At 33.1% G+C, this 21,190-nt stretch overlaps 1 protein-coding gene across 1 annotated transcript; it reads right to left on the bottom strand.

Annotated features, from left to right (window-relative positions):
• Positions 1-6,215: 6,215 nt before the first annotated feature.
• LOC125204907 (pelargonidin 3-O-(6-caffeoylglucoside) 5-O-(6-O-malonylglucoside) 4'''-malonyltransferase-like) lies at positions 6,216-7,821 on the bottom strand. The gene is made up of 2 exons (XM_048103680.1): positions 7,755-7,821; positions 6,216-7,679 (listed from the first exon to the last, which is right to left on the bottom strand). Exon 2 carries the CDS (start codon positions 7,649-7,651, stop codon positions 6,368-6,370), a length of 1,284 nt encoding a protein of 427 aa, XP_047959637.1. The 5' UTR covers positions 7,652-7,679; positions 7,755-7,821; the 3' UTR covers positions 6,216-6,367.
• Positions 7,822-21,190: the final 13,369 nt, after the last annotated feature.

Below are 21,190 nucleotides of genomic sequence, written 5' to 3'. Positions count from 1 at the left end.
AGTTGAGCATTTTTAACTTGGCAGAAAATTTTATACTATTATTTTGTGTGTAAAATGAGAAGAATAAAGTAAAATACACTATTAAAGAAATGTTTTTATATTTAAATGTATATGTTATTTAGAATGCGATGTTTTAAAAAGAAAATGTGTCATTTAAAAACGAGATTGATGGAGTAAGTAAATATTGATGCAATGAAATACGCGTCGTGCCCATAAGTAAATATTGATGCAATGAAATACACGTCGTGCCCACACAAATATAGACATTAATTATTGATGCAATAAAATAATCCAATTGTTGATTTTCATTATATGTTTAACAGTTGATTTCTACATGGACGCAAGTTCTCAAGTTAAGCAGACACAAGTAACTATGCAGACACACACACACATTTATGTATCGAAATCAAACGAAAAACTAGGTCAATTAGTTTATGACTAAAGTTGAGGTGATGTTTGGCGGTTACGTTCACGACTATGTAGACACAAAACACAAAAATCAAGTGAAATTCCATTATTTTTGAGTTTTCTATTTGATAATCGTATGTGGCCTTTTCATGATATCAGTGAAATCCCATTTAATTAATTAATTATGATGTGTATGCGGCAGTAATGAGTAATAGGAATCAATTTAACATTCCACGTGATTTGACCATCTTACAGACTAGCTTCAAGATGTTTTTTTTTTCTTGGGTGGTACCAAAATTTTATACTATTTAATTTTATATTAAACGAAAAAAAAATAAATTAAAAAATATAATAAAATAGAATAAATATATTTTTATTTTATTAATGGATAATTTTGATTGAGACAAATCAATCAAAAAAATGGGATCATTTTTCAATAAGACAAACGGGAGAGAGTACTATTTTTAATGATACGAGATCTATTAGTATGGATTATTGAGCTTTTTCCAGTTTAATAATTGTGGGTGGTGCTTCCTTCGTATCAGTGAAATCCCATTTTACTAATAAATATTGTACCGGACCTGAAGTGCATGCGCATATATTTTTATTTAGATACTATCTTATTATTTTAAGAAAATAGGTCACAGATTTATACCAACTTATTTATCTCATATTTTATTATAAAATTAATTTATAAAATTTTAATTTTATTTTGTAAATTAAATAACATGAAAAAGACTGAAATGTGGTCATTTATCTACTCACAAAATACATGACAGTATCACACCATGATGTCCATTGTCCCCTATTATTTGGGATATAGAGAGTATTGTAATTCCAGATATAAGGTAATAATATTTTCATTTTATCATTTATTTAAATAAGACGAATAAGTGAAATGGAGATAATACTACAATGAGCCACCATTATTACATTACCTAAAATAAAAAAATCAATATGACCCACCGTTATTTACATTAGCTAAAATTAATAAACTAGGTTATTTGCCTCTAAATTTTTACATATTGTCAATTATTATTTTGCTTACTATTTTAAAAATCCATGTATACAATATTGAACCATTGATTTGTTTTGATTTATAGCCAAACTATGGATTTATTCTTATTTCTTGGACACTCGTAATCTAAATTCGACAAAAATTAAAATTTTGTATATAAAACTAGAGTTTGATAAAAAAAATTTAAACATTTACATGCAAATACCCAAAAATAATAATGTAATTATGAATCATATTTATAATATAAAATAATTATATTAAAAATATTCAATTAATTTAATTAGTTTAAGAAATTGATTTAATTAGATGTTTTATCCTTAATTTATATTATGAATGTCAATTAGATGCATGTATAAAACACTAAATAGAAAGAAGAAAATGAAGAAAACAAAAAGAAGAGAAAATAGAAACTAAGAAGAAAAAGGGAAAAAGAAAGGAAAAAAGAAGAAGAAATCACATGTTTGGTACTCCCTCCGTCCCAAGAAAGATGACCCCTTCCTTGGGTGGCACGGGATTTTATGCAGTTAATTTTTGTGTGTTAAGAGGAGAGAGTAAAGTAAGAGAGAAGGAATAAAGTAGAGATAAAGGTGTTTCCATTTTAGGTAATGGGTCATCTTGGTTGGGACAAACCAAAAAGGAAAGTGAGTCATCTTCAATGGGACGGGGAGTACTATTTAATTGAAATTTTCAAATATACCCTCTATGGTCCAAAAATCACATGTTTGACACATATGGTTATTTTTGTCACAAGGCACGAAAAAATGATGTAAAACAAAGATCAGATACTATTTTTATACAAAAGTGAAAGATCAAGTACTATTTTTTAAATTCACTCTAAAACTAATACTCCCCTCGTCCCATAAAAATAGTTTTCTTTTTCCATTTTAATCTGTCCCACAAAAATAACCTCTTTCTATTTTTGACAAGTCTTTTTCTCTCTTATAAGGCGGGCCCATACTCCATTAACAATACTTCAATCACTTTTTCTTTCTACATCTCTCCTACTATATCGATTTTTCATTAAAACCGTGACATCCCCAAAGTCTATATTTTTATATGGTGGAGGGAGTACTATAAATGGGTCTCACATTCTACTCACTTTCTCTCTTTACTTTTTTTCACAAAGTTAATCAAGCTCTTAAAACCTATGCCAAATTAAAACGGCTCTTTAAATGGTGAACGGACGGAGTACAACTAATTTTTTAAATCATCACCATAAACAAATTTCTCCAAGTTCATATTTCTATCGCTAACCTAGCTAGGATATCAAGCCATACAAAGAAAAATAGATATAAAAAATTAATGGAATATGAATACTTTTATATTTTTAATGCAATCACATTTTTTTTATCTCAATTCAAGTTTTATTTTTTTTTATTTTTTTAATTTATCACTAGAAATAAATTTCTCCAATTTTATATTTCTATCGTTGACTCGGCTCGGGATTTAAGAATTTTAAGAAATTCTAAACGTTAAATTGATAACTACTACAAAATCTAGTCCATCCGATCTAAAATTAAACGGTCAGGATCAATTTTCGCGCAATATCTACTGGCTTTTATAACAACGTCGACCAGAGTACACTCAATTTCAACCGGTTGTTTAACAAAGTTAATCATGGGTATTAATATAAATAGAATTTTGTTAGTTACAACTAATTTTTTTAAAAATATCTCAAAGCTTCAAACTTATATAATTATCTCGATTTAAACATTTTTTTCACAAAATATATACTCCCTCCGTCCTAGATAATTCGTCTCACTTTGACTGGGTACGAGTTTTAAGAAATATAATGAAAAGTGAGTTGAAAAAGTTAATGGAATGTGAGTCCTATACTCTCTCCGTCCACAAAAAATAGAGCAAAATTGTAACACCCGCTTTTTCGAGCCCTAATTTTGATGACGTGGGAGACGTGAACTAAACGATGAATGAATTTATTGCATGAGTTTCTATGACCGAGTTGTGTCTAGGGTTGCGTTGGAGTTTGAAAAGTCAAACTTGTTGAATATATGACGTGGCATGTGAATATTTGAACTAAAGGAATTATGAGGTGAATTATTTGTTTAAGGGTGGGTGAGAATATTAGGGAAAATTTCCATAAATACTAGCCACCTAATTCTTGAGATTTTCGAACCCCTTGACTCTTTGGAGAAGGAATTCTATTTTTCCGGATTTAATTTAATTTTTGGGATATTTATCCAAATTAAATCCAAAACCCAATTATTCTCTATCTCTTAATGAGAAAAATCGCACCCTATTATTTCTAAGGTGATTTTCGAAAATCACCTATTCTTGGGAAGGAAGAATTTATTTTATTTTAATTGATCCCTTATTTGATTTCCTTCCATACCTAGAATTTGAATATTCTACCAAATCTTTCCATACCTCAAGAGATCTTGTCATATCTTGTTTTAGTTAATATTAAAAATCCATTCCTTATTTAAAAGGCCTACTACACGCCTATTTCCAATCCCTAGTTGGGAGAATTCTTATTTTTATTTTGCTCCGTGATATTTTATTCTACTCCGTAAAATATACCAAACGAAATCTTGGCTAAATAAGGGCCATAATTTTCGAAAATTACATGCCTTGAGCACAATATTTTAATTGTGTAGAATCAAATCTTACCAAATATTCTATTTATTTACCTAAAGATTTTATTGAGCACTATAAATAAGAGAAACCCCTAACCCTAGCCATCACAATTTTCGCCCCCTCCCTCTTTTCACACTCTCTCAATTTTCTTCTACTTTTCTCCAATAATCCTCCATCCTTTGAGAAGAAATGGAGTTTGAACCTCAAGATTTTTGAAGAACCAAGTCTTTACTTTGTTTCTACCATTCGTTTTTCTCAAAAAGGTATTCTCATATTAATCTTCTTCTTTCTACTCGATTCCTCTTCTTTCTAACCGATTAATCGGTATTCTTGAACCCTCATGCATCTTGTTTGAGTGAAAGTGGGATAAAGGGAATATGGAAAACATGTAGGTGTGTGTGTGTGTGTGGCGTGTGTGTGCGTGGCGTGTGTGTGTGCGTGTTGCGTGTGTGTGTGTTGTGTGTTTGTTGGCAAAATACTCTTGTGTGACATATGTTGATGTTAGATCTAGAGTTGATATGCGAATGGAACTTATGTGATGAACATGGCCTTGATTGATGATGTTAAGATAAATCGATGGGAAAAGGGAAAGCGTTGAGACATGCATGAGTTAGGAGTTCGTGGTTGAATCTGATTTGTGATATATGCCTATGTGATTAAAAGGTGAAACCTCGGTTGCGAAGCAGGATAACAAAGGAAAGAACATACTTGAAATCTAAGCAGTCGAGGTGGGCTTTACTCTTAAACTCTTTTATGTGCAAATTTATGAATGTGGAGAAATAAGGGTGGTTTAACTGTTTTGTCATGCCTATGTCTGTTTTGTTGTGATATTGTGCGCCTGATGCCCAGTTCGAGAGTTCGCTCCATTGGGCTATGGGGCCCTATGTTTGGTCAAAACTCTTTAAATGAAACCCTAGTCTATGTTTACTTCTTTTAAGTCCGTTTTGGTAGCAGTCGCCGCATTTATTGTACCCTAGGGAGGCGGGCTGTTACAAAAATGTGTATGACACGAGTTTTAATGTAGAATTGGTAAGTAAGAGAGAAGGGAAAAAAAGTAAGAGAGAATGAGAAAAAGTAAGAGAGAAGTAGTGTTAGTGGAATGTGGGGTAAGAGAGAAGGAGAAAAAAGTAATAGGGAAGGAGAAAAGTAAGAGAGAATCTTTCCATAAATGATTATGATCTATTTTTTTGTGGACGGCCAAATATGGTAATTGTGCTCTATTTTTTGTGGACGGATGGAGTATTAGTTTTATAATAAAATGTGAGTAGAAATGTGTGAGTAGAATATGAGGTCCACTACCAAAAATGGTAAAAAGTGAAATGAGACAAATTATGTGGGACGGACCGAAATGGAAAAATGAGACAAATTATCCAGGACGGAGGGAGTATCAAATTAGAGGTAGTTTTATAAGGATTCTAACATGATCCTAATTGCATATGTTTTAATGAAAAAATTTAATAATTTTATTTGAATTTTATATATTTTCAACTTTCAAACTCATGTCAACACATGTACATATAATGTCAATCATATGCACGTTCCATGTCAATCAAATTAAGTCGACATATTCACAACATTTAGTTAACATTATTACTGTTAGGTGTTTACATCAAGAGAACGATGAAAACTGACATGTATAAGAAATAACGAAAAGGTCCTTTTCGAATTAGTTAATATAAAAAGAATTTCTACGTGGCACCACTGGATACTACTAGATCATTTACATTTAATGGGTGGAAATTGGTAGTAGTTACCAATTAGCAAATACTCCCCCCCGCCTAATCCCATTCAAGATGTTTGTCCCCCTTAAAATGTCCACGATCTATTATTTGGAAATAAATCTGTCTGTCTTCTTTCCACATTAAAATATTTAACTTCTTTTCCATTCCTCCTAAAATCTCGTGATATTCAAGAATGTGGACATCTTGAGTGGGACGGAGGAAATAGATAGCAATTGATCATATCCTGTAAAAAAAAATGGATGTAAAAAATTAGTAGAATGTGGATCATACTTTTTCATTTTTATTGTACATTTTTAAATTCGATTGTTAGTAACTTGTAAGGTACATTAATTACCAAATTTAATATAAAAAGTAAATATGACAAGTATCGTTGTTAGCGGTTCGAACTCGTCTCCCCCAATGCAACTGAACCGTATCGAACATAGCTGATGAGGAAGTAAATGCAACCATGATAAGGAATTGGTGAAATATTACAATAGTATACTCATAGGGTTTATTTATACAGATCAAAGTTGGAACTTCCATGAAAGAAGAACCGATTATTTGGTAAAACAAGGGAAACGAAAATACATATTACACAATACAAAGTTTTGTTTGAACCAAACTAAGCAGAAATGAAATTTCTGATTTGGGCTTCGACATAAGGCATGTCAGTTTCTTCAAGCTGCACCCATGCCTCAATCCCATCTCCCTCTTTGGTGTCCATCAACAGAACATGGTTCTTCACCACCACATTAGCCACACTCGCCCACTCCGGCTTCCCAAACCCGAAATCGGCCTCGTAGAATCCAAACTTGCTCCAATCAGTCACCCACACAACATTCACATCCTCCCTCAGAGATATCTCCGACGCCTCATGAGATGCCTCAATCCATTCCCTGTGCCCTTCCTCACTTATCAGTCCCGCGCAATCGCGCACTGTCTTCCTCGCATCGCTCCCTAGCACGCGAACATAGTCTTCAAGCCCCATCTTCTTTGTCTCCTCTGTTGATAGTTCTGTGATAGACAGAGCTACCAAATTTCCACAAGAATGTTTGGAGAGCGGTGGCACGGTCCTCTCGCGGATGTTGACAGCCTGCGCCACGAATAAATCTGTAGCCGGGCCCACCTGGGCCCGAGCACGGTCAATGGCCTTGACTATGAGTCCTGAGACTACCCCGACCCTTGAAGGGGGTCGGGATTGCTCATTGGGCTTGAAAACCCTCTCCTTGAGGCCAGAAATTGTATTTTTGTTAAACAAGAACCTCTTGCAAATGATGTTATAGAGGCCATTTTCCCTGCCCCGGGTTGTCCCAAACTCAGGTGCAGGGAAATGTTTTCCAGGGAAGAAAACTGGCCCGTCAAAGACTGGACATATTTCTTCCCTATTTTCTCCCCTGGCAGAATTCGTCCATGCAGAGACGAACGTGCCCAGGGAGCACGCATCAACGACCCTATGGGAAATGCAAATACTGATTGCCAAACCACCGCATTTAAACTTGTTGAACTGGACGAGCAAGACAGGGTCCGTCTCGTCGTCTGCTGCCCCGATTTCGCAGGGTAGAATGTCGTTGAGCTCCTCGACGACGTCGAGCTTCATAGTCTCAAGCATTTGGAGATCAACGTCCGCCTCGATGAGGAGGGCGCCTTGGTCGCTGCAATCAACGGCGCGATCTTGCTTCATGTACCGCCCCGCGAAAGGGTAGAAAGACGGCAAGATATCGGACAGGGATTGATGGAGATGCTCGAGGTTCGCGGCGGCGGCGGAGGGGGAGTTGTAGTAGAAAATTCCGACAACGTTCATGGTGGGATTGAGTTCGTCCATGAATGAGATGTGGTAGTTTCTGAGGTTTTGTGGAGTTGGGGTACGTGGCTTAACAAGCCTTTTGCTCACGATCTTCACCTGCATGGCTGTTGCTTGCTACAGAAATCAAATCCTGAGATATCACAAAATATGCGTATGATTAAGATTGTATAGTTAAAATAGTAAATGGTGTTTTATAAGGGATTACCTCTTTAGATTGCTACTCGAATTGTGCAGAAATTAAGGTAGCATGCGTCAACTTAAATAGGGATGTGTCTTCTTATTCTCTTCTATGTGGCCTATTAGTGAATTTTTAATTTTTTTTTCTTTTTGTAAGCACAAGAGAATAAAAGTTTAATCCCACCAACTTTTGTTAAAAGCTAGTTCCATTCATATTTCTTCTGTGGTTCACATATGATATTACTGTACAACTACAAGAGAATGAGTGAGTAATACGGATGTCAATCCAGTTAGTCCAGCGGGTTTCGGGCTAATCGAGTTATGATTTTATCAAGTTGTAAATATTCAAACCTAATCCTAAATGTTCGGATTTTGGACCAGTCCAACGAGCTAATCGGTTGATCAATCCAAAAAGTAATACTCCCTCCGTCTCAATCATGATGACCATCTTTCCTTTTTTGTTTGTCCCATTCAAGATGACCACTTTCCAATTTTGGAAATAACCTCTTCTCTCTTCATTAAAATATTCATATACCTTTTTTCTCCCTACTTTATTCCACCTAATAACACTTCCTAAAATACCGTATCACTCAAGAATGTGGCCATCTTAAGTGGGACGGAGGGAGTAATAAAAATTAGTCATCATATTTATGGATGTAAAACATCTAATTATGAAATATTAAGATATATGTTTAAGTCAAACATAATTAAATACTAATTTAAGATTTATATAAATAAAATAAAAATTAAATATATTTAGAGAAAATAAAACATATTTTGGAAACAGAATATTTAGTATAATTAATATGAATTTTTTATTAATTAATTTATTATTGTAATAATAAAAATCTAACATATATATGTATTATAAAAATAAAAATGAATTTTTTTTATACTTATTTATATTTTGAAAATAAATTAATGAAATGTCGAATTATGAAGAAATAATACTTAGTCTAACTCACCAGGTCAGTCCATCGGGTTTCGGGTCTAGCCCTATCGAGTTATGGGCTAATGAAGTTATAATTATCGTGTTGAAAATTTTTAAATCCTAACCCTATATATTTAGTGGGCTATTCGGGACAATATACATGTTGTAGGCTACACCGACATCACTACGTAATGTTACGTAGGTTATCTATCTATAAATATATAAAAGACGAGTTTTGGCCTCTATTTTGAATATTGATAAAATTTGGGCATGATTTTAAATATTTATGAGTTTTGAACTAATTTTGAATATTTATGAGTTTTATACTAGATTGTGAATATTTATAAATTTTGGATAGTTCTCAATAAATTTAAATATTTGTAGTAAGTAACTGCCATGAATAAATATTTATATGAAAAAAACAACATGGATCTTTAGATTTTAAACTCATTTTATTTATTTTTAGTTGGCAACGAATTTTGATATATAAAATTTTTAATAAATCTTTACAATATAAAGGGCAAGCTTTGAGGGTACATAAGGAGAATTTTAAGGATGTAATTTAGGAACAAGGGCCATTAATAAATTATAGCTAAAAAAATGATGAAGAGGACGTGCATTTTTTTTCAAATAGTTTGATAATTTAAAAAACACATGATAAAGCAAAAAAAAATATAAAGAAATCTATTTTTTTAAAACCAATTTCAGTTATTTACTCACAATTACAAAAAATTTTTAATTAGTGAATAGGTCTATACTATAGTCCGTCTCTACGTTTTATAAAACTGTCAAATTAATTTAAATTAATTAATAATCAATTAAGAGCATATAATTAATATGATTATACCATTTATTTCTCAAAACGTTTTTACTTAACTTATCAATTAATTATTATTGATTAGCTATATAAATGCATTTAATGTATACTGTACAGACTATTTTCATACAATAGTAAATTTCATACCGCTTTTCTCAAAGTATTCAACACCCGGCCTGCAGCATGGGTTCTCCCGCAACAATAATGGAGCTGGAGACGTAGGTGGTGAAGATATAATCCTATAAGAAAGAGTGAAAGGCGAAGAGCTAAAGATGCGAGTCGGAGATTGTGGGGAGAGAATCGTGTGAGAGATGGTGAAAGGAAAATAACAATTTTTAATCCTATTTTGAGCATTCTCTATTTCGTTGGTGTTAGTTCATTTTAAGGTTTTTTAATATCAATTTGTTTTACTTTTGTTAGTTTTATTTAAATATTTTTTTTTCTTAGCTTATAGAAATTCTTTTTTCGTAAGAAATCACGTAAAGCTAACTAACTATCTACTCCGTATAATATTTTGATAAATTAGTGAGGAGTAGAGTGGGGCGGTGGCTCGTGTGTGAAAGCCCGGATTTTTTTTTATTATGTAATTTTTTTGATTTTTAGTTAATGTACTTTTTTTTTTTATATAAAATTAATGAATTTTCCCGTATATGTCTCGTAAATTTAATTCGGTAATTTAATCGTAATTTTAATTCCGTAAATGTAGTATATTTTGAATTATTTTTATTGCGGCTATGCCTATGGCTGGCCTAAATCTGATGTGGCAGGTGGATTTTTTAGTGTTGCTGACGTGGCAGGGGAGAGAATGGCTGGCCTATTGCTAGCCTAAGCACCATTGCGGATGCTCTAATAAGTGTTTTAATTAACAAATATCTTCATGTTGATTTAATTGAACACTTATTATAGCTATTTATCATTTTTTTTAACATATTGTCACTATAGTATATTTTTTATTTCTTTATTTTATGTAATAATGCTATTTTTATTTTATTTAATTTATTCTTAATATCAAATTTATAGAATTTAGTGTCGCGCAAAGCGCGTGGATCAACACGAGTACTATGAAACGCAGAGTGAAGTGAGTATCGTTGTAGGCTAATAATGGTGATTAGATATTCGTGTTAAGATTTCGATTTAGAGAAAAGCGTGAAAAATTATGTATCATTCTAGCCAGCTAAACAGACTTCATTAGATTCCTATCAGATTACTTGTAGATTGTCTATCGAGGCATTCCTTTATTTTCTTAACAAATGTTAGATTCCTTTCTGGTGTCTTGAAACTTGAGTTAGATCTAAAAAATTGAGGTAATGCTTCCTTCAGGTTTCATGATTTTCTTAAAAAAAAGTTAGATTCCTTTCAGAATTGAAAACTGATTTAAATTTCTTTTAAAACTGTGTCAGATTTCAGATGTTTGTTTTCTTATATAATACAAACTTCCTTTAAAAATGATTCAGATTTCTTACGGGATTTTAGCAGGGATACTGCACAAAAATGAAAGTTATTCAGCATATAAGTATTTTGATAGTAGTTATAAGATACTATCATCTTCATATAACGAAAAGGAGATCGAGTTATGGATCACCAGTATTTGTTGTTCTGATATTAAGAAAACGTGCTACCGTTAACAACCTATTGAAAGATGGGAATTTCAGTTGAAGATTTTATTCAGAACATTTATATTTTTATTTGCTGAGTGTAATATAGGGTAGTGATGATACAACTTTTAATGGGTCGTTCGGTTGGCAAGATTGTATTTCGTGATTAAGTATGTAGTTTGTTTGGTTCATGAGAATCAATCTAACAACTCAATCCTAGATGGATAATCATGGGATAATTAATGATAGCTAATCCCCTCCAACTAAAATAATCTCACAACTCAATTCTAGATTATATCTTGATAGTACTATTTTATATAGCAAACCGAACATCACATATATATTGTAAATACTCCAAGCTCCTAAACACAGTGTCAACTCAAAGTAAAATTTCAATATTTTAATTTCAACACAATGTCAATTTGATACTGTTAACATTTTTTGTTGCTGTCAGTCCAGATCATAGTTTGAAATTTGTATATTTATCGCTTGCATTTAGTTACATTCTATGTAATATAGTGTGGACAGTGTATTTGTAGAAGAAACAAATATACCAAATACCATTACTAGTCGAGTAATGAAAGAAGGAGGAAGTAATTTAGGAAATACGGTACTCACTGGATCCCACTCATGATGTCCACATTCTTAAGTGACATAAAATTTTAGGAGGAGTTGTTAGGTGGAATAAGTAAAAAGAAAAAAATAGTTGAATAGTATTTTAGAGAGGAAAGACGAATTTATTTATAAATATAGAAAGTGAACATGGACCAAGGATGTATTAGTTAATAATTTAAGACAATATTGGAGTCATTTTAGCTGGAAATGCACCGAATGTATGTAGCTAAGCCTGTCAAATTGGGTATCCGCGGATACCCGATCTGAAATTTTCGGATATCCGATCCCGAAATTCCCGAAATTCAATACCCCATACCCGACCCGAATTTTATTTCAGGTACCCGGATACCCGACTCGGGTATCCAGTCCCGAAAAATCGGATATCCAGTCCCAATTGTGATATTGATTTTTTTTTTTTTTGAAAATTAACTACAAACTTTAAGAATTTATTTAATTCAAATTTAATACAAAGTTGAAGTACTAATATTCAAGTAAAAATAACTACAAACTTTTAGAAATACAAAATTCTTATATTAGCTCGAATTTAAGAGAAAATAACTACAAACTTTTAGGAATACAAAATTCTTGTAGTAGTTCGAATTTTAAAAAAAATAAGGGTTTTTGGCTTAAAAACCATAAACTTTTCCCAAATTCCGGTTTTTCCCACGAACTTTCAAATTTGTTTTTAAAACCATCAACTTTCGATTCGTATACGATTTGCCAGCCCGACCCGAATACCCAATTTCCACTTAAATTCCGGCACAAAATTGTCCAATGTGGACGCCGTAAAAATGACTGGGCAACGGCGTCGTTTTGTGCACACCCTAATTTAATATACGTATCATGTTTATTGGAGCATTTAAGCCCGATTTAACCTCCATTGGAGCATTTTCATATACAAGCTATCCCCAGTCTCCGTGTTCTGCGCGAACTTCACCTTCGCAAATGTCCTTTCCCCAATCGCCCGCCCCACCTCATACTTCCCCACCTTCCGCACCACCATTTTCGCTGCTTTCCCCAATAAAAGTACTCACCGACCATTCATCCACCGCTCAAGATGTAACGCACATCTTCTCCTCGCTCAAGAATACCCCTGCTTTGGCGCATATAGTTTTTTGATTTTTTTTTTATCAAAAACAATCAATTTTAGCGCGACTACTTCAGCAGCAAATTAAATTATTTTATTCAAAAAAGCATAAAATAAAATGGAATTTTGAATTTGAAATGGAGTAGTAGAAGAGGATTAGGTTTGGTAAAGTGGAAAGAGAAAATAATAGAGCAACGAGAGTTGAAAATGGAGTTGATTGGAATATGATATTATTCTATTTTATTGCTACCTTTATTTATTCCCTCTAAAATTATTGGCCGCAGTTGCTTTTGCATATGTTTTGGTCCACGGTGGCGAGGAGGCGGCTCCGCTACTTTTTGAACTAATTTGCGGCCGCGATTGATTGTCAGCAGCTGGCGTAGGAGTGTGAAAAGAGCGATTAACGAAGAAGAATGTACTATGATTTTATCTTCTAAATTGGATTTTTTTATTATATATGAAAATATGATCCAGCTATGATTTTCATATTATTATATACTCCTATTTAATTTCCATATCACCATGATTCTGCCAAATAGGATCCAGTTATCCCTTGATATGCCGAATAGGATTATTTATGACACGTATACATGTCGGCGTTCACCGCTGACACGCCTCTGACCCGCCGTGGGAAATCGCATACCAATAGAAAGTTGATGGTTTTAAAAACAAATTTGAAAGTTCATGGAAAAAACCGGAATTCGGGGAATGTTTATGGTTTTTAAGGCCAAAAACCCAAAAAATAACTACAAACTTTGAAAAATACAAAATTCATAACTTTTCATCCATCCACAATAAGTCAATAACCATCAAAATTCATAAGTTCGAACATTCATCCTTTATGAATATCACAATTCAATAATTCATAAGGATCAAAATCTAACAGTAATATCATCAAAAATTCAAAATTATAAATATCACAAGTCAATAAAATTAAAAATTTAAATTACATATTTTATATGCTAAGTACTCCCTCCGTCCCAATAAATATGCAACATTTGGTTTCCGGCACAAGATTTTATGTAGTGGTGTTTTGTGAGTTAATGAAGAGAGAGTAAAGTAAGAGAGAAGAAAAAGTAGAGAGAGTGTTGTTTTCATTTTATGAAACGTTTCATTTTTATTGGGACAACCTAATAAGGAAAACGTTTCATTTCTAATGGGACAGAGGGAGTATTAATTAAATTATAGTTAAGAAATTAAATTACATTTAATTATAATAAAAATATAATTTATTAATTTTAGAAAATAAATTGGATAATTCGGGTATACCCGATCGGATATCAGGTAATCCGATACCCGATAATCCAAAATTCTCACTACCCGATCCCGATCCGATACCCAAAAAATCGGGTTTCGGGTATCCAATACCCGAAATCCATTTTGATAGGCCTACATGTAGCTGACAATGTTTATTGCAAATGTTTCAGTTGATGAAAATTTATTAGACTATTTTTATTGCAAATGTTTGAACGACAGCCAAAGAGCTAGACTTTTGATTTCTTTGGGCCTAGTTATCAATACAGCATCTGTATCAACTACTCCCTCCGTCCACGAATAAGAGTCCCATTTGTTTACGGCACGAGTTTTAAGAAATGTAAAGAAAAGTGGGTGGAAGAAAGTTAGTGGAATAGGGGTCCCACTTATATATATTAGTTTTAAATGATATGTAAGTGAAAGGAGTTAGGTGGAGGTGGGACCCTAGTACCATTTATGATAAAAGTGAACCGGGACTCTTATTCGTGGAGGGACTAAAATGAAAAAACGGGACTCCCATTCGCGGACAGAGGGAATACCTAGTAAGCACATCTACTCAACTACCTAGTAAGTACATCTGATGGATAGGAGTCCAATTTTGTCTTCTTAAATTGTTATTGTGTGGCTTTATTTCCTCTAGTCTAGTGTGCTCTGAATAATCTCTTACATATTTAAATTATATGAGTAATGAATTGATGGATTTTCGAAACTAAAGGATAGAAAGTGGAACCATTAACATACTTTTCAATCGAACAATCCAAATATTTTCAGGAAATAAATACAAAATAACAATCACAAATAATAAAAAAGATTAACTTAAAAAATTATTTATCCAGTTCAATATGCTGTCTATCTATTTAATTCTGAAAGAGATGCATTTAAGAAGTGATTGACTGATTGTCATATATCACTATTCTAACCGCCACATATACATCTTAATTAATTATATGAGATTGCATTTCGATAACAGTTCTTATAATATTAATTACAAGGATGGCACCTTAAAAATTGTATGAGCTCAAATCACGTGGAATTCTAAATTGAATCCCACATCATAATTATTTGAATGGGATTTCATTTGAGATCTCATACATCTTGCTCCTTCGATACTTTAAAGTTTGTTCTAATTTGACCAGATATGGATTTTAAAAAATTATTTGACTTTTTGTACTTAATGATCTACTCTCACGTACACATCTTAATTGATTAAATGGGATTTCTTTGATATCACGGAATGATCAAACACGATTATCAAATTAAAGTAGAAAAAATAAATTAAATTGGATTTCACTTGATTCAATGTCCACGCAGCTGCTCGGTATCTATCAGATTTGGATTCCTGTTGAGGTGGAATACACGATTAGGGGTACTTTTACAGTCATTCTAATATTTTTTAGAAAAAATAATTACTATAATTTAAAAATAATATTAAGGTGTGTTTAACAACACCTTTTGCTGTGCTTTTCACCACAACGAGGGGTCCAACCCGTATGTATATGACTTGGGAACTTGTGTCTGCATGACTTGGTGATAGTATACGAGGAAAAATGTGGAATCAAATAGTATACGAGGAAAATCAACAATTGGATTATTCTATTGCATTAATAATTTATGTTTATAGTTGTGTCTGCATGACTAGCGTAGATCATTGCAAGTACTAATTAAATAAGAGACATGACTAATTTTACATTGTAAAAGTTCATATATAATAAAATAGAGCGGTTAGCCCAAGTATGGTCTAGCGATCGTTTGTCGAATATTCGCCGTTTTGTTGTAAATCAACAAAGTTTGGTGGCTGTGAATTTAATTATTATCATTCACAAGCTACATGCAATATTTAATGTAGATCGAAACTGACATTAAAACAAAATATTTGATCATATAGTATATTTAATTTAGTAAGTTAATAATTCGAGCCACTATCTAGTATCTACAACTTAATAATCATAGCTTAAGTCGTGCAAGACTTTGCTATTTTTGTTTCATATGACATACTACTTCAAAATATTTCTTCTTTCGCATATAATAAGTCTTGTTTATGATGATGTATAAGTTCGACACATGCTCCAATCATTCAATCGGATGGTACTTCACAATCCATAATAAAAAAAATTCAAATAATTTACCAACCCTAATTTGAGTTCATAACTAATCCATAATAAAAAAAAATTCAAATAATTTACCAACCCGAATTTGAGTTCATAACTAAGCCATAATAAAAAAATATAAAAAATATATGACACCTTGAAAATAGTACGAGCTCAAGTTATGCTGAATTTAAAATTAATTTCCCTTTAACACATATTAATTAATTAAGACTTTCCGTCCACCGGTAATAGTTATATTTTGCTATTTTCATTAATGAATATTATCTTTGGTAATGAATTTCATCGTTTCCCTAACTTTATTCATCCACATTTCCCTACAAAACTAATACTTCTCCCGTCCCATAGAAATATGTACAACTTTCATTTTCATCCGTCTCATAAAATATGGACATTTCCATTTATAAGAAATTGTCTCAAACTCATTATCCATATACACATCAATTTATTTATTACTTATACCATTACAACTCATTAAACACTAATAATAATATGGGTCCACTAACCACCCTTCTTCTCCTCTCTCTTACTTTACGAATTATGTGTTAATTATTGTTCCACATATTCTCATATTTTTATGGGACGAAGGAAGTATATAAAAGTAGGACTCACTTTCCACTAACCTTTTTCATCCACTGTCTACTACTCCCTTTGACCCATGTTATTGAATTATTTTTCTATTTTGGAAAGTTCCATGATAATTGAGTCATTTCTATTTTGACAAAAAGAACCTCTCTATCTTAGTTTATTCTCTTTTCATCTCTCTTAATTTATTAACCATTTATATCACATAATCTGTTTTTTTTAATTTGTCCCATTAGAGATAGTAAAAATAATCTGTTTTTTTAATTTGTCCCATGTAAGAAGTCTCATTACTGCAAATAATTTTTTATTTTATTTTATTTTAGTCACTCTCCGTGATTTATTCTCTTCGTTCAACATAAAAATAAAATTATACTCCATGCACCTTGAAAATAGTGGGACATCAAATCAGGTGGAATTTGAAATTGATGTCCCCTACTGATTACTCCCAGGTATACATCTTGAAAGGTGTTTCATGAATTTAAAAAATTAAAAGGTGTTTCATGATCTTACAAAATGGCCTTGAACGATTTTCAAAGTCGGTACACATCTTGAAAGGTGTTTCATGAATTTAAAAAATTAAAAGGTGTTTCATGATCTCAGAAAATGGCCTTGAACGATTATCAAAGTCGAAAAAAACAAATGAATGGGATTTCACGTGAATCAGTCTCCAAACATCACTTCAACTATAGACATAAACTACTTCGGCATTAATTTCCGTTTCAGTGTTTGAGAAGGGTACTTGTAACTTGTGTTTTGTATTTATGTTTAATACTGTAAGTCTGTAATCAACTACTATAAAATATACTATTAGGAAAATCAACAATTGGATTATTTTATTGCTTCAAAAATTAATGTTTATGTTTGTGTCTGCATGACTTCGTATTTCATTGCGTCAATAAATAATACTCCCTTCATCCCACTTAAAATGCAACATTTGTGAATCGGCACGGGATTTTATATAGTGTTGTTTTGTGAGTTGATGAAGAGAGAGTAAAGTAAGAGAGATGAAAAAGTAGAGATAGAGTTGTTTCCATTTTAGGAAACGTTTCATTTTTAATGAGACAACCAAAAAAGGAAAATGTTTCATTTTTAATGGGACAGAGGGAGTACTCCGTATAATGGTTAGACGGAATGTAATCAAATAAAACTCTAAATAGTTTATAAACTCTAAACTATGATCTGAACCGTAGATTATGAAATAACAACAATAGAAAATATCAACACAGTGTCAACGGTTTACACCGTGTTGCTATTTGGTTGATATTGTGTTGACGTTGTGTTGACAGTGTTGAAAAGTTTAGAATTTGTACAATATTTGAGTTTGCATTTTATCACTACCCATGGTTAGACAAAGTATACATGGTCTATCGATCGTCGAATATACAGTGTTTTGTTTTATTTCTTTCATCGTAAATCAACAAAATCTGGCGGCTGATTAATTATTATCATTCACAAGTTAGAAAATAACCGTAAAAACAAAATATTTTGCTCCCCCGTCCTTGAAAGTTTGTCATATTTTTCTATTTTCGTTTGTCCCATAAATTTTGTCACATTTCACTTTTTTTTTATCATTTTTGGTAATGGACCCCACATTCCACTAACTCATTCCCACTCACATTTTAATATAAAACTAATACTTTAAAAGTAGGGTTCACGACCTACTAACTTTTTTCAATCCACTTACCATTATACTCCCTCCGTCCAGCAATAGCAGTCCCATTTCTAAAAGGCACGGGTTTTAAGAAAATTTTGGAGTGTGTATTAAATGATGTGTGATAGTAGAATTTTGGGTCCACTTAAAATATTTAATTTATAAATTCATCTTTTATGGTGCAATAATTTTTTGATTTTAGTTTTTTTATCACTGTTTTTATTCCAAATTATCCCACAATCAAAGTAAACAAAACTCACTAATTGCAGTCACAATACGAAGATTTAAACACCAAGAACGGAGCCAAACCAAACCAAACCAAACCAGCTCAAGGCAATACACGCAGCAAAAACCACACTTTAAATCAAACCCAATCTGAATCGATTTCAAAAGATGAGATTAATGAATCAAATCTAGCACCAAACTTAAATCAAAGATCAAAAACCGTATAGAGGCAACAAGAACAGATTTTTCAAGAACAATTTTTTTTGAAATTAATACTCCAATACAACAATGTTTTGGATCTTTGTCCAAATCAGGCACAGAACCAGTCGAAAAAACCTAATTACACTTAACACAACAATTAATTTTAAGAAGAGGAAAGGGATTAGGGTTCGCCGAGAGAGAGAGATAAGGGACAATTTTTGGATTGTATTATAGAGAGAAGGAGATGACCGATTATGGTTCGATATGGGGTGGAGGAGGCGGCGCGGTGGAGGCGGTAGGCGATGAGGAGACGGTGGAGGCGGCGTGGTAGAGGCAGCGTGGTGGAGGCGACGGACGATAAGGAGGCGATGGCGATGGCGATGGCGATGGCGGCGGCACGGTGGAGGCAGCGTGGTGGAGGCGGTGGAGGATTAGGTTTTCCGAGAGAGAATGGGAGAATGAGAGAGAGAGAATGGAAATTAGGGAATCAATTTGGGGGGTTTTTGGATGGCATTTTTGAAATTTAAGTGAATGAGTAGGGTAATTAGATTGTCCAAATATGGTAAGTAGAACCGGGACTCCTATTCCCGGACGTCCCAAAACGGAAAAACGGGACTTCTATTGCTGGACGGAGGGAGTATTTCTTAAAATTTTGCCCGGTCAAACTGTAACAAAATTTAAGAGACGGAGGGAGTATCTGATACGAACTGGGGGTCCAAGGCCAAGGCGGACGCGACCATGACTCCCCATAGGCTGCCCGGAAGGCCTGTCACGAGATCCATGAGACAAAAGCTTTGAGAGAGCATCTCAAACTACATGCGGAGCCCAATGGAGGAGGCAGAAGGAACGCCCGATGGGGCGAATCCACCCTTCCAAAATGCCCGACTGGGCGAACTCACCATCCCAAAACGCCCGACCGGGCGTTTGACAAAGCAGCGGCGGATTCCAGAGAGTTTACCCAGTCGGGTGATTTCACCTTTCCAAAACACCTGACCGGGCGTTTGCGACAAAAGGCGAGGAGTCTAGAGAGTTCGCCCGGCCGAGCAATTTCACGTCCAAAACGCCCGACCAGGCGTTTTAACTGTTTTTAGCCGAATTTCGTGTTTTTGAACCATTTTCTTGGGATTCCAACCCTAGGTATAAATACTATTTTGTAAGACTTTTGTTGATAGACTTTGATGAATGATATTTTGAAGACTCCTTTGAGAGCATCTCCCTTGTGAGATTTTTATCCAAATTCCTACTTGTAGGTTGTTTGATTTAGTCTTAGATTAAATCAAGTAGAGGTATGCATTTATGGTTTATAGTCATAAACGTGGAGCCAAATAGAGTATTTGCTTTTGTGAAAGAAGCCTAGGGTTGCCTCCATTTTCTTAGGAGAGGTCTTAGGTCCCAAAGAAGATTCCTCCTTCTTAACACATTTCTATCCATCTCGTTCTCTCCATCCAAATCCATTTTGAGTCTAGTTTTTGAGCCTAGGCTTTACTTATCCTTGTTTATCTTAATTTAAATTGAGGTCAAACACTACTTGAGGTACATCTTTGGGATTATGCAAGGGTTCAACAATAAGAATCCTCATCAGTATCATATTATTCATATAGCATAGAGTAGCAAGTTTTTTCCTTAATAATCATAGCGAAAGTCGTGCACGACTTATACATGTAATTATTTTTGTTTCATATGACATATAGTACTTCATAATATTAATGTTTCGTACATAACTCTTTTGTTTATGATACATGCTCCAATCATTCGATTGGATGCTACTCTCTCCGTCCGTCCGTCATTAGAAGTCTCATTTCTTGGTTGCACGAATTTTAATAAATATTAAGAAAAGTAGATGAAAAAAGTTAATAAAATATAAGTCTCACTTATATATATTAGTTTTAAATGAAATGTGAGTAGAATGAGTTAATGAAATATGAGACCCTATTACCATTTATAGTAGTAAAAATTTATAGAGACTCCTATTTGCAGACGAATTAAAATGTAACAAAGAGGACTCCTGTTCGTGGACGGATGGAGTACTTTGCAACCCCAATTTTAGTTCGCAATGCAACCTCGGTTTTTTTTATTGTTATACTCCTTCTGTCCACGATTTAAAGTCCTACTATTACTCAGTGCATGTTTTAAGAAATGTAAAGAAAAGTGAGTTGAAAAAGTTAATAGAATGTAGGTTCCACTTTATTTATTAGTTTTATAATAGCATGTGATCTAATGAGTTAGTGGAAAGTTAGATCCATTTACCAAAAATAAAAAAAATAAATGTGGATATTATTTCATGGAAATAGGGAGAAATATTAAAATAGTCAAGTGATATGTGACAATTTATTGTCTAACACCCATTTTTTGCAAAATTAGATCAAAACCAAATTGCTCCAAATAAAACACAAGGATG

Source organism: Salvia hispanica, chromosome 2 (assembly GCF_023119035.1).
Source record: "Salvia hispanica cultivar TCC Black 2014 chromosome 2, UniMelb_Shisp_WGS_1.0, whole genome shotgun sequence".
In the NCBI taxonomy this organism is placed as follows: Eukaryota; Viridiplantae; Streptophyta; class Magnoliopsida; order Lamiales; family Lamiaceae; genus Salvia; species Salvia hispanica.
Note: the sequence above shows the minus strand (reverse complement) of the source record. Positions and strands in the feature narration are given on the sequence as shown.